This window comes from Halichoerus grypus, chromosome 10 (assembly GCF_964656455.1).
Source record: "Halichoerus grypus chromosome 10, mHalGry1.hap1.1, whole genome shotgun sequence".
NCBI lineage: Eukaryota > Metazoa > Chordata > Mammalia > Carnivora > Phocidae > Halichoerus > Halichoerus grypus.
Window position 1 is genome coordinate 108406477 of NC_135721.1, and position 13807 is coordinate 108420283.

The 13807-nt window shown below is 45.9% G+C and overlaps 1 protein-coding gene across 1 annotated transcript in view; it reads right to left on the reverse strand.

Annotated features, from left to right (window-relative positions):
• CDS2 (CDP-diacylglycerol synthase 2) overlaps positions 1–13807 on the reverse strand; it is a 64920-nt gene that overhangs the window by 7955 nt on the left and 43158 nt on the right. Inside the window, exons 2-12 of the mRNA XM_036093149.2 lie at positions 13601–13737; positions 12258–12354; positions 11401–11498; positions 9345–9484; positions 7779–7837; positions 6646–6728; positions 4622–4709; positions 4034–4102; positions 2950–3102; positions 1306–1425; positions 32–135 (exon numbers count right to left, since the gene is read on the reverse strand). Coding sequence (XP_035949042.1) covers positions 32–135; positions 1306–1425; positions 2950–3102; positions 4034–4102; positions 4622–4709; positions 6646–6728; positions 7779–7837; positions 9345–9484; positions 11401–11498; positions 12258–12354; positions 13601–13737 — 1148 coding nt within the window. The remainder of the gene's footprint in view (positions 1–31; positions 136–1305; positions 1426–2949; positions 3103–4033; positions 4103–4621; positions 4710–6645; positions 6729–7778; positions 7838–9344; positions 9485–11400; positions 11499–12257; positions 12355–13600; positions 13738–13807) is intronic.

Genomic DNA, 13807 nt, shown 5'->3' on the forward strand with positions numbered 1-13807 from the left:
CCAACTTGGTTCAGATGGAAAGGCACTGTACCTGATAAAACTGGCAATGTACACGTTGACAAAGGTGGCCATCAGGTACTGGCAGTCAAAGCGATCCATGATGCCTCCGTGGCCAGGAATGGTGTTGGCAAAGTCCTGTTAGAGGCAGGGGCAGGGCTGGTGAGCCCGGGCCAGGCCAACCCCAAACCCTGGACTATGGTCCCACCTCAGGGCCCAGCTACTGTCCTGAGTAGCTAAGCGCTACAGAAAGTAAGTATTAGTTCAAATGCCGAGGGTATAATAGGACACCATCTTATGATAAAATCTTTCTTTTGAAGAAAGATACAAGATGTATGAACAATAAACTGAAAATCCAACTACAGTTGACCCTTGAACAACAGGGGTTTGAACTGTATGGGTCCACATATACATGAATTTTTTTCAGTAAATACAGCACAGTGATGTAAATGTATTTTATTTCTAATTTTCTTAATCACATTTTTTCCCTCTAGCTTACTTTATTGTAAGAATACAGTCTATCATATGTATAATATACAAAATATGTGTTAATCAACTGTTTGTTACCAGTAATTCTTCCGGTCAACAGTTATACGTGAATTTTCTACTGCATGGGAGGACGGGGGCAGGGCGAAGGGATCAGTGCATTGTTCAAGGGTCAACTATACTGAATTTTCTTGGAAACAATGTTGTTATTGTTGTTTTTTAGAGAGAGAGAGAGAGAGAGAGAGAGAGAGAGCGCGCACATGTGATGGGGTGGGGGGGAGCGGAGGAGGAGAGAGAGAGAGAGAATCTTAAGCAGGCTCCATGCCCAGTGCTGAGACTGATGTGGGGCTTGATCTCAGGACTCTGAGATCATGACCTGAGCTGAAATCAAGAGTTGGACGTTTGGGGCGCCTGGGTGGCTCAGTCGTTAAGCGTCTGCCTTCGGCTCAGGTCATTATCCCAGGGTCCTGGGATCAAGCCCCGCATCAGGCTCCCTGCTCCGCGGGAAGAATGCTTCTCTCTCTCCCACTCCCCCTGCTTGTGTTCCCTCTCTCGCTGTGTCTCTCTCTGTCAAATAAATAAATAAAATCTTAAAAAAAAAAAAAAGAGTTGGACGCTTAACAGACTGAGCCACCCAGGTGCCCCAGAAACAATGTACTTTAAATTAACCAGCCTAAATATCCCCCATGGGTGAAGAAGAGCACACATTAATAGTCAGGGTTTATAGCTTGGTATTTTGAAGGAGGTGGTAGTTGAAGGCGTGGGACAGGAGGAGACCAGGCTGGGAGACAATGAGAGGAACAGAAAAGAGGGTTTTCCTACTTTGATTTTAAAGGCTCGTTTGAATCCACTTGCAAAGAACCCTCCAAAGGGGCCGATGAGCGAGGCGAACGTGGAGAGGGCGATGCTGTGAATCTGGAAGGGGTACATCCAGACTGTTGTCTGAGGAGAATAAATGAAATCAGTCAAGATGTCTTGTTAACATAAATAACTCTTTATGAAATGAACTCTATTTTCCCTCCAAAAACAAAATCAGTAAGAAAACTGGATTTTGAAAGAAAAAGAAAAAAAGAAAACAGGATTTTCTTTGTAAATCTCTAATGCGTTTAATAGAGGACATTCAGTATTACGCAGTCTGTTGCAATATGATGTTTTAGTTGACGTATGTGGAGAAAATCCAGCCTTACATAAATTAAGTGGCTGAAAAAAGGAAGAGTATTTTAGCAACCTCTTTTCAGATAATTATGAGTATTCTTCTCTGACACTACACCAGAACTTGACAAGTGGTAGTTTCTTAAAAATTTGGTGCAGTGTGGAATTTGAGATCCTATGAATGAACTTTTTGTGCTCTTAACATTAAAATCCGTTGGTGTATCTTGCACTTTGAATGGCTCTTTGACCCACACCTGACAGGTGTTAACATCATGCACTGGCCATTTAGAAAATGATGGTTCACCAAGTTATACAAGTCTTCCAAGTGTAGACACAGTTTGCTATTACAATGTCAAAACATCCTATGTTAAAATCATCATATGTTAAAATCACTATAAAAATCACACACAAAAAATCACTGCAGCTCTCATCCACAAAGCTTTGAAGTATTAGGAAGCTGTCAAGCTCCAGTGGCAGGTATACGCTTTCCAAAATACTAATTTTCACTTGGAAGCCAAATTCTATGATCGGTAACAATCACTGTCAGGTGTTTTCCTTGAAGTGACAGGCTCACTTCGTTCCTTTTCAAGAAAATTGTTTGCCAAATAGAGAAGGCTGAAAAACTATAGTTTGTCAGTTCTTTTCAAGTAAACAGTACGTCCCTATAAAAAAGGAGCAAGCTCAGCTCATAACTCAAACAGGTGCGCACGCGCTTTCCCTTCGGTGAGCACTGGACTTCTGTATTTGGCAGAAATGTTCTGGCACACTTTCCATTTGGGTACACAAGAGTATAAACAGATATGTATTCAAGGGTCAGGATTTAATAAAATGAATCACGTTACAGTTTCATCAAAGACACTCTCGAGAGGAGCTGGCTTATTCTTACTGCGAGTGTGTGGCATGAAGAATCCCATGACTTAGTCCAGTTTGCTGCCACAGCCCTCCCTCACACTAGAGCATCAGCGAGCTTACCCACCACTGCTTTTGCACCATTCACGGCAAATGTCAACAAGGTAAAAAAAGGCAAATAATGTCATTATATTATGATGAAAATAACTGTGACCTCACAGTCCCCCTGCAAGGATCTCAGGGTTCCCCAGGGAACCACCGGTCTAAAGGAACCTCAGTGAGATGAAAGGTCTCCCTCTGCCCTCACCCTTACCTGACTCGAACAAGTCTCCTCTATCCTGGGGCCCGCGAATTGTGGAGGGAGGAAGCTAGGTTTTTTTGAGGGAGTGGCAGCGGTGGAGAGAGGGTTCTCTCTGTAGTCACTACCTAACCAGGGGTAGCTTGCCCAGCGTGAGCGGCACATACCAAGCCAATGACCGACTGGATCACCTCAGGGATGTTGTACTCCTGCAAACGAAAGAGGTCCGAGGGCTCACAGTCCACAGTGAAGCTGTTGGTGTCATTGTTGTATTCCACGGGGCAGACAAAGCATCTGTACCCGGACATCACATAGGACAGCTGAGGACGAAGAGCGGAGTCAGGCAGAAGAGACAAGTCCCAGCCAGCCTGCCCAAGCGGCACCCATGGGGTTCGGCTGGGTCCCTCACAGTGCCTAGCACCCCGCTAACTGCGAGCTGGGCACTAAATGAGAGGTTCATGTTTCCCCACATGAGTATTTTGCCTGAATTTGGAAAAGGGTTTAAAAAGAGGTTCATGGCCTGCTGAGGCTTTACACATAGTTGCCCAAACACCCAGGTCGAAATCCAGGAAAGACCTGAAGGAATTTGGGCAAAGAACTACAAGAAGATTCTCCCCATTTAGGGGAGCTGTGGTCCCTTTTTCTCAGGACCTCTTAATTTCCTTTGACCTGGAGGCAGGCTGTCAGGAAGTGGTACAGTGAGAGACAGCCGGCCCGGAGGAAGGTGGAAGAGCAGTGAAGTACGGGTATCAGTACTGGAGGACGGCTGGACACCCCTGAAAAAGGAGAGGCTGGCCGGATGGTCAGAAGCAGGGAGTGCTCCAGAAAGGGCGGGAAGATCATCCTCTTCCCACAGGGCACACATGGGAGAGAACCTCGGCCGGAGTGGCAGAGCTCACCTCATCTCCTACTCTCAGCTGCCAATCACTCAACCTTGAAATATCAAATGCGTGGACGAGAACGCTACCTGCTGAGTGTCACCATGCCTTGGCATGAGGGGAGTGCAGGTGCACATGGCCCTGCTCCTCAGCTGCCAAGACCCTGTTGAAAACTGGCAGATCAAGGACAGCTGGCTCTGCCCGGGCCAATTACAGAGCATGCCATGCTCATGCCCCTCAGGGGGGCAACGTTACCAATCAGCGGGACAGAGTCCTGGGCCTCAGGAAACAAGCTCTCTAGCCCTGGACAAGCTTTGAAGGGGGGTGTGAGGTCTCTGTCCACTCCCCCACCCAGCAGGGAACCACCACCTACCAGAAGGCCAAACACCACAGTAGCAAAGAAGCCCCCAATGAAGCCTTCCCAGGTCTTCTTCGGGGACAGCTATGGACAGAAAGCAAATTCTTAACAAAGGGCATTTTGACAACTGGCTTTGGGAACAATGATTACTTGTTTAAAACCTTCCTACTATTAAAAAAAAAAAAAAAAAGACCCACCTCATTCTGTTAACCCCTTCTTCTAAAACAACCCCGTGCTTGGTCTTCTTGTTCCTGGCCTGATACCCTTCAGTTTCCATTCTGTCCCAATTAGTCATTCAAATAGTTTAATTATATTATAAAATAGAATACTAATTAAATGACAATACTCAAATTCAGATTGAGCCCCCAAAATGTGCCTATGTAGTCTATAAAGATATTTTCTCTGTTAGCTTTTTTTTTGTTTATGAATAGTTGTCTTCCTTTGGCTTTTCTCTTAAAACTAAGTTATTGCCAGACTTTCTCCGGGATGACATAAAGACATTCACACAAGCTAGATACTTCTTCTGTCCCAAGCTGATCTACTTGTACGGAAAGCACCACCCTTCCCTCACAGTGATATTTCATGTTAGGGTGACCCATTTACCTTAATGAGTGGGGTCCGACCAAAGAAGAAGCCAAACATATAGGCCATAATGTCATTACAGATCACACAAGAGATGGGGACAATGAACCTAGGGAATAAACCAAAGTAAAAATCAACTCTCCCCAGATGACAATCCCTCAGATGTCAACAAAACAATGCCATTCATCAATTCCAGTACCAAAATAACCCCTAAGTACTTGTTATCCATGAAGGAATAGGCTAGAAAGAAAGAAAATACCAGACAAGCCATACCTAGTGCCTGGCACATAGCAGACATTCAAATCTTTACCAAATGGCTCCTGAATAAATGGAGGTGGGGTTCTACAAAAGGCCATTTTTTCTTTTTTTTGTTATAAAGTAATATATATGCACGTGGTAATACAAATTCGAACTGTAAAGAAGAGAAAGTTTTCCTTGTTTCCCTGTCCCTATCTCCATTCCCCCAAAATAACTACCTTTACTCATTCCTATTTTGTAATTTACCTACTTTTTTGGTGAATGGTTTATGACTAGCTCTCATGAGCACTCCCTCTCCCTAGGGCTATGCTGAGCGCAGAACCACAACCCACACAGCTAGCTATCTTGGTGACCCCCCAGCCGCCCCCCCCCCCCGCCTGCTGATCCCCACCATGAAAAAGGAGGCCATTTCCACACTTGTATCCTTCTGCTCTCCTCACTCTCCATCTCTGACCATCACTTTTTTAAAATGTCCTCTATTTAAAGTTCTGTATTTAACATAATACACATAAATCTCTGACTTCCTGACCCATCAACTGGAGGCAATATTTTCTGTCTGTTATGGGAGCATCTGCATCCTCCCAACCCCGCACATTATTTACTTGATCGAGACTTCTAGCACATATTCTCTGCTCTTCATATTTTCTACACCCACAATTAACCTAATCCTATAGGTTGAGCATGAAAACCAACAACCAGAGATTTTAGTAAGATTCACTGTAGAGCCACGTGTCATGTTTGACCCTAAAGATAAGGACTTATCATGAGCCATTCCTTAGAATTACCTAACAAAAACTGAAAGAAAGGGAAAGATTGCGTAACTCCCCAGGCCATTATTATCATTGTTTTAAACGTAATAATGCCCAAGGCCAACATTTATATGAGCTAGTCTCTGTCCTAAGCACTTTACATATATTTACTAATTTATTCCTCAGGAGGTGGGTATTACTATAGCCTCAGTCTGAGATCTGGGAACAGAGGCACAGTCTGGGGTCTTAAGCATAACACTTCAGTACCTCTTATATAAACTAGGATATGCCTTCACCTTTCACCTTTCAGCTTCCTCAGTCAGCCTGCTGATTTCCATAAATGCTGACAGATTTCCTGCTGAAACCATTGCATTTCTGGAATAAAATTTACTAAGTAATGGGTATATGGTTCTTTTGACACTTTGTCGGATTTTATTTGCTAATAGTTTATTTACAATGGTTTATCTGTAATCATTACAGAAAATCAGTTTAACATTCTTCTTTCTACCTCCCTAAGCTTATTAGCTTTAGTATGAAGGGGTAGATAAAACTCTGCTATTATCATTGGTTGTTTTTTCCCAGGTGTGGATTCTTTAGGCGATTTTTAAAGTTCTTCCACAGTTAGTGATCTTTTCAAGTTTTCTTCTTCATGACTTTTGGTAGTTTACATTTTACCAGATCATGGCATTTTCCTTTAGTTTTGCAAACCTGTTGCTATACAGTTGCATTGTCTTTCATTCTTTAATTATCCATGTACTCGTTAGTCTAGAACATCGATTCTCAAAGTATAGGTCCTGACCAGCAGCAGCATCACCTGGGAATGTACCAGAAATTCAAATTCTCATTACTGAGTCTACTGAAGGAGAAACTCATGAGTGAGGCCCAGTGATCTGTGTTGTAACCAGCCCTGCAGACGATTTTGATGTAGGCTCAAGGTGAGAACCCCCGGCTTAGAAGGCAAGCAGGGGTTCTCAGTCTACCTGGACATGAGAAAACCCACAAAATAAAAGGGAAATCTCCCTCACTGACATCACTCACCAGATCATTCCTTCAAACAGGTTGTGGATAACGAGATGTGACTGAGTTACAACAATCAGTAATGTTACATGGGTCCAACCAAACTGCAAAAGAAGATCAAGAATACATTTGACCTGGGGCACCTGGGTGGCTCAGTTGGTTAAGTGTCTGCCTTCGGCAGGTCATGGTCCCAGGGTCCTGGGATCGAGCCCCGCATCAGGCTCCCTGCTCAGCGGGAAGCCTGCTTCTCCCTCTCCCACTCCCCCTGCTTGTGTTCCCTCTCTTGCTGTGTCTCTCTCTGTCGAATAAATAAATAAAATCTTTAAAAAAAAAAATACATTTGACCTATCTGTTATACTGAAAGGAACTTCAAATAACAGCAATAACAAATAGAAAATTGCTAAAAACAAAACAAAACAAAAAAACACACCAAAAACAGAAAATATATCTGCTTCTGTACCTGTCTTATTGGAAGTAAAAAGGTACAGAACAGGCATCTGGGATTAACTTTGCCCCCAGCTACAATTACCACCAAAAGTAGGGACCACAGGGCCCACTAGTGAGCAAGTCCCTCTACGCTCTGAAAGCCTCGCTACGTCTCATTTTCTCCATAAATGTTAATTGCGTGCTGGGGCACCTGGGTGGCTCAGTCGGTTAAGTGCCTGCCTTTGGCTCAGGTCATGATCTCAGGGTCCTGGGATCGAGCCCCACGTCGGGCTCCCTGCTCAGTGGGGAGTCTGCTTGTCCTTCTCCCTCTGTTCTTTCTCTCTCTCTCTCAAGTAAATAAAATCTTTAAAAAAAAAAATGTTACTTGAGTGATTGGGACACTCAGTGAGGGGTTGTTTTCAAGTTGAGGGAGAGATGTAGCAGGTAGGATATCTGTGGGCATTGCCTGAAGCTTCACCTTGAGCCTTACTTGGACGCCACCTTCATGTCCTAGTGGAGAGGTTGCTTGGGGTGTAAATTAAGTAAGAGTGATGCAGAGCCGCTGAACTTAAAATGGGGACACCCCTTCATGCTCTAGGTTCTATGCACACAAAACAGACTGCATTCCAGAGTTTTGATTTGTCACAGAAAGCATAGAGGTCTGCTGAGTTTCTGCAGAGCTTCCCTAAAGCCAAGAATTCTGACACACACACATACATCTCACTTACCATGTAGAACTGCAGTCGATAATGCTTCTTGACCAGACTCAATACAAACATGCAGAATCCTAGTATGAGGAGGAAAAAGGGCAAAATGAATCACACTCTGCATTATCTTTGTCCTAATCATTTCCTTTAGATGTTAAATGGTCTTTTGGCCAATTTCCAAGCAGTGCACAATTCCAAAGCCCAGGGGAATAAACCTCTTATTCCAGTAAGAGTCAGAAGCAAAAATGGACTCCTTCAAGACAATCAAAGGAAGGCAATATTTTTAAATCTTGCAGACTACACTCAATTTAGAACACTGTTCACCAGATAGGAACATTCTGATCCTAGAGCAGGGTCAACCAACAAAGTTCAGGCTAGCCACCTGTTTTTATAAATAAAACTTTACTGAAACACAGCCCGTTTGTTTACATATTGTCTGGGGTTCTCCTTTCATGTTCAAAGGCAGAACAGAAGAGTTGCAACAAAGAGCCTATGGCCCTCAAAGCCTAAATTTTATCTAGAACCTTAAGAAAAAGTTTGCTGACCCCTGTCCTAAATTATAGGTTTGGCTAAGGGTGGGATCTACCTAGTGTGGAGTCAGGGCCTCACATCTCTCACACTGACCCACATGGTGGCAAAATAAAAATAAAAATAAAACCTGCAGGCCCCCACACTCCTCCAGGAAGGAAAGACTTCTACCTGCAGGAGTGGCTGGGCCCCTCAAACACAGCCCTGCCCAGAAAAGAGCATGTGGCTGGCTATTCCAGACCCCTGGCCTCCCTCTGTGAGTTTGGGGGGGGGGGGAGGGGCAGTCTCAGGGTCTGAGGCACACTGACTATGCTCAACAGCAACAGACCCCTTGGCGGTGGATTTTCTATTTTAATGGCCAGGTGTCATTCACAGAGCCAAGTACTGCTATCAAGCTGATCAAAAATAGGTCAGACTGAAATTTAGGTCAGAACAAATTTCTCCCGTGCCTCAAACTGGCTTTGAGGGCAACTATGACAAACACTAGCATTAACACTCAGCACTCAGGTAGGACTGAGTTTACATTGACAGCCCCTCACTGTTTGTCAACTTTTAATGTATCTGATTAAATTCTCCCAGTACCTCTGCTGTTTTAGCTCCAGATTACAAAAGAGACCCAAAGATTAAGCACCCAGCTCCTCTGAAGTCACAGAGCCCTTTTCAACACGGATGGGTAACATTTCCACCACACTGCAATGTCCCTCATGCGGCTCCTCAGGTGACTCCCCTAAAGATAGCTGCTGGGTTTTGATCACGCCGCAGAATCTCTGCCAACAGGAGAGTCAGGACTGGACCGTGCTATGCTGTCCTCCCACGGAGGCTGGGACACAAGGACGGGTGGCACAGACTGCAGTCCCCACAGCCACTCAAGGCCCTGGGTCCCATTTCTTAGTCAAGAGCTGCTATGACTCACGTTTAAGGCAGAGCCCTCAGCTCTGCTGCCCTGCACAGTCGGACTTCACATCATCAAAACCGTGCATTCACCAAGAAGTTCCCCACCTTCTACTCAGCAGACATACAAAAACAAGACAAACACAAGAAGAACCGCTGAGTGCCTACCTATTAGGTAGAGAGTAAAGGAAATGAACCGGTGGTATTTACTGAGAATCCGCAAAGGCTCCTCTCTCTGGACCAGAGTGAAGAAGTAATCGGTCACCGTCTCACCATAGAAGAAGTAATTTACACACAGGAGAAAGTACCTGTAAATGGAGACAGGTCACTGCCACGGGGAGCACATGCGGCCTCTCCTTTATAGTGGGGCGGTCAGGAAGCCCCGAGGATCAGACCAGCAGCCCACCCGCCCCCTGCGCCCCCCGAGGCAGCTTGCTAGGGACAAGCCGACCACGGTTCCCTGTTCACTGGGGACCCTGGGGCTGAGATGTTCATCTGGAAATCTGTGGCAGCTTTCACTCACTCTCCATTTATCACAAACTTGGGACTCAGTTTTTGCTTCTTTTGTAAAGTTACCACACCTGATCTGAGAACACTCCAACCGTAAGATGACCTTCCAGAGAGTGGCTCATCCCGCCTCCCCATCCTATTTCCACTCTTCCAGGAACCCCGCACACCTATCACAGTGGTTTACTCTGGCTTTGCCACCATCTGCTTCGCTCCTGTCTCCCCCGGCCTGGGACATCCTCTTCGCTTACCCATTTTGTCACCCGTTGCTCAAATACCATTGTCTTCATAAAACCTTGCACAACCTAACATGGTACCTGCCTCCCCCCATGTTTATTTCTATAATATGCAGTATTTGGTCATCTCACTAAGCAATTAATTATGCTCTGTCTCAGAGTATCTCCCTCCCCGAAGCCTGTCTCTGACAAATAAACCTCTCACCAGCATTAATTCTTCATTTGTTTATAACCTGCCTCCTCCCCCGAGCTCTGGGAAGGGAGAAGCCATGGCTCATATACCTTTGCAGCCTCAGTGGTGCTTCGGAGTGTGGGAGCAAGCAGGCCTACTCCACATACTCAACTGGATCCTGAGGTAGGAAAGAGAATGGAGAGCTTCTCTCTTCCATTTTCTTTCTTTCTCTCTTTTTTTTTTTTTTCAATTGTGGAGGTTCAAGAACTCTCATATTGGATTTGTTTTCTGTTACATGAAAAACACTCCCTTTGGTCAGTGACCACAATCGAAGGTCAGACATCCTGAGTGTATTAACAAAATTTAAAATACCGCTTGCCAGCTACAGAACAGCCACAAGAGATACCTATACTTTAACCCAGGTGGCAAGCACAGGCCCATGTGGAGACCACGGGGCAGCGTGAATGGCTGGCTGGTGGGGAAGCAACTCTGGGAAGGATGTGTCCAGCCCAAGTCTGAGCACGTCAGCTCCCTTGGCCATGATCAAGTTGCTGGGGCCTGAAACACTCCTCTCAGGCTGCTAAGGCATGGAACCAATCCCTGCATCCCAGCACAGAAGGTGAGAAGGGTCCATATTTACCCCAAGTCCTCTTGGCACCACGCAGAGCTCTGCTCGCGTGTCCCCTGAGGACATTGCAGCCAATAAAGCAGAGTGTCAGATCAGAAAGGGATCTCAGACATTACCTGGGTTACAGGTTTTGATTTTGTTTCTGCTTGAAGGCAGCTGAGCCCTTTTCTAGGAGAGAGGGAACAGAGCTTCTCTGAGGAGCCCAGATCCTCTGCGTTCAGGCTCACTCCTGTCCACTCTGGCCCCTAAGGCACCTCCATCCGAGGAATGAGGGCTCCAAAGCCAACTGACTCGGTCTCAACCATCTGTCTCATGGACGAGGAAACCAAGTTCTAGAGATAGCAACACCAGCACTGACAACCTACAGATGACTCTCACGGGACGCTGGGATAGAGCATAAAAAATATGCTGGTCTAGAAATTGGGGCCACTGTGCAAAGTCTGATGAATCCAAATACCAAGGCAAACGTGCTCACAGATGCACTCAGTGTGGGAGATTCGAGACCCCAGGCAACTCCTAAACACCCCTCACAGGCCAGCCACATAAAATACTTGGGTCTTAAAGGTGCTATGTGAGTCAGTGGCCATCACTCCCCACCTACCCACCATGACTGTAAATATCTACCACAAAACGCTTGTCATCCAAATCTGCTAAGGGCCCCTGTGGGGCTAGAGGGCTTACCAGCTGAGGGTTCTGAACCAGGGCAGGTCATAGGAGTGGTAGACGTTGTAGCCAATAGTGATAATCTCATGGAAACACTTAATCTGAACACACATCACCTGCAAGACACAAAAGAATCAGAATACTTGCTAATTCCCCAGTTCTTCCCATCTTTGGAAACAGAAACCCGCACACGGGTCATGGGCCTTGAAGAAAAACTATCACATTTAAGAATGTCAGTCCTACACTGACTCTGCTCTCCTCCTCCTTTCTCACTCACTCTGCACCCCTTTGGCAGTGCAGTCCTTTATGTCACAATGAGTAGATCTGAGAAATATGCACCCCTGAAGCTTTAATTAACTTTTTATTGTTGTACCTCCCTGGACTCAATCAATCTCTTCCCCTTTTGACTTTGAATAGAAATACCTGAAAAGCCCCAACTGCTTTGCTCAGCAGTCAGCCGCTAGTCATCTGACCCTGTCCATGACAGCAGGAAGCCTAAGAGAGCAGTGCTGCGGACTGGGATTTTTTAAATCAAAGTCCTAAGCCCCACAGTGAGGCCCCAGGGAAACAAGAAACAAAACAGAGAGTCACACAGAGTCATAGCCGGGGTCACAGGCTAATCAAACAGCTGAAATAATAATATCCACTTTTAAAACGAAGAGATACCTTTAACCACACACAACTGGCTGGTGCCAGCACCCCTCCGGTTGGCTCCTAGAAGGGGAGAAGTCACAGATACTCTTAAGGCAGATGTGGTCTGAGGAGCCGGGACTCCCACTGATTCCCAGAACCAACCCAACACCTTACACTTAAGACAACGGATCCTGTGGGGAAAACTGAAGGCAAAACCAAAACAGCATGCAAATGGCACTTACAATGATCATTAAAACCATTGGTCCCAGGTAAATGATGATGAAGAAAAATGCAATCATGGCCAAAGTCAGGATGCCTCTCACCCACCAGTTCTTCCATCTAAGAGAAGAGGGGAAGGAGAAAATACGTTAGGAGCCTGGAAAGAAGCAAAGCACAAACCCAAGGGGGATGGCTCTTTCTGGGAGGAGAGGTCAATCCCTTCCAGGAGCACCTCCTTCACCTTGGCGGAGGTACTAGCCAGATGCAGGCAGAAGTAGGGCAAACAGAGCCATCACCTCACCCACACCAAACTCAGCAGGTGCTCCAAGGCCTACAGAAAAATACACCCAGCTTGTATCTTAACAAAGGGATCAAGCAAAAGTCCCGAGGGAAATGTGGTACCCTACTTCTGTATCTACTTGGATGGCTTCTATGGCTCTCTATCCAAAGAAAAAACAAAGCACATTTATCCGGCAGCAGAATCCTACATCACTCTGCCCCTGCATCTTTATGGTGAGAACAACATTAACCAACGATAATAACAATCACAAAGATGCATCGGGCACTTTTATAAGGACTCGGCATATATTAATGCATTTAAGCCTCAACACTACTAACGTTTACAGATGAGGAAATGGATGCACAAATCATACAGGTGTGACGTGGTCAAACTGAGATTTGAAGCCTGGGAGTCTGGCTCCAGACCCCATGCCCTTGACCACCGCACAATACCACCTTTCAAAGAGACACATGTGTGCGAGACACACATAGAAACACCTTCAGGTAATGTTTTCGGGTCTTAACGTTTGCATTTTTAATCTGCTCACATAGCCAGTGTTGGAGGACCAAAGTCTCAAGGGACTAATATTTTAACCCTGGATTCACCCGAGTTGAGATTTCTCAATTCTTCTGGGAGAATTTAAGGAATGTCCACAATGGACGTGTGTGGGAGAGGGAAAACTTTGACCTAGAAACTTGGGCTCCTCTGTGAAAAGCAGCCCGTCTATTAGTCACAAACCCCTTCACATGTGGTGTCAGCAACCTTGCCCACCACCACCCCTTTGTCTACACTTTCCTCCTCCTCGGACTACTATACCTCTCAGCCCCGCCGACAGCACCCTCCAAGGGCCAGATCCTTCTAGGCTCTGCTCATAGTTGCCAGTAAGTACTAGATTACATTCAGTGGAGCCCTGAGCAGAAGCAGGGAGACTGTGGCCACTGCCGCTGGGCAGGCCCACCCTGCACACTGTGATAGCAGTGGGCTCACGTCACAAGACCGCAGGCTGTCTGAGGGCTCTGGGTCTTCCACGGCCCTCGGACCTGGAGCAAGCCCCTCGCAAGCATCTGCATCATGGAGCCAGGTTACCTTGAAGACAAGTTGGAAAGGGCCCTGTTGAGGACCTCTGGGGTATCATCTGCAGAGGTTGATAAAGGAGCAGCTTCCGCTCGGCTCTCACTGTCCGATGCAGTCTCTCCATCTACCTTTGCTTCTGACTCCGATTCCTACACGGCAAAAAAAACAGATGAGGAAAAGGTCAAAAATGCCTAGTAGGATACTGAGAAGTACATGCCT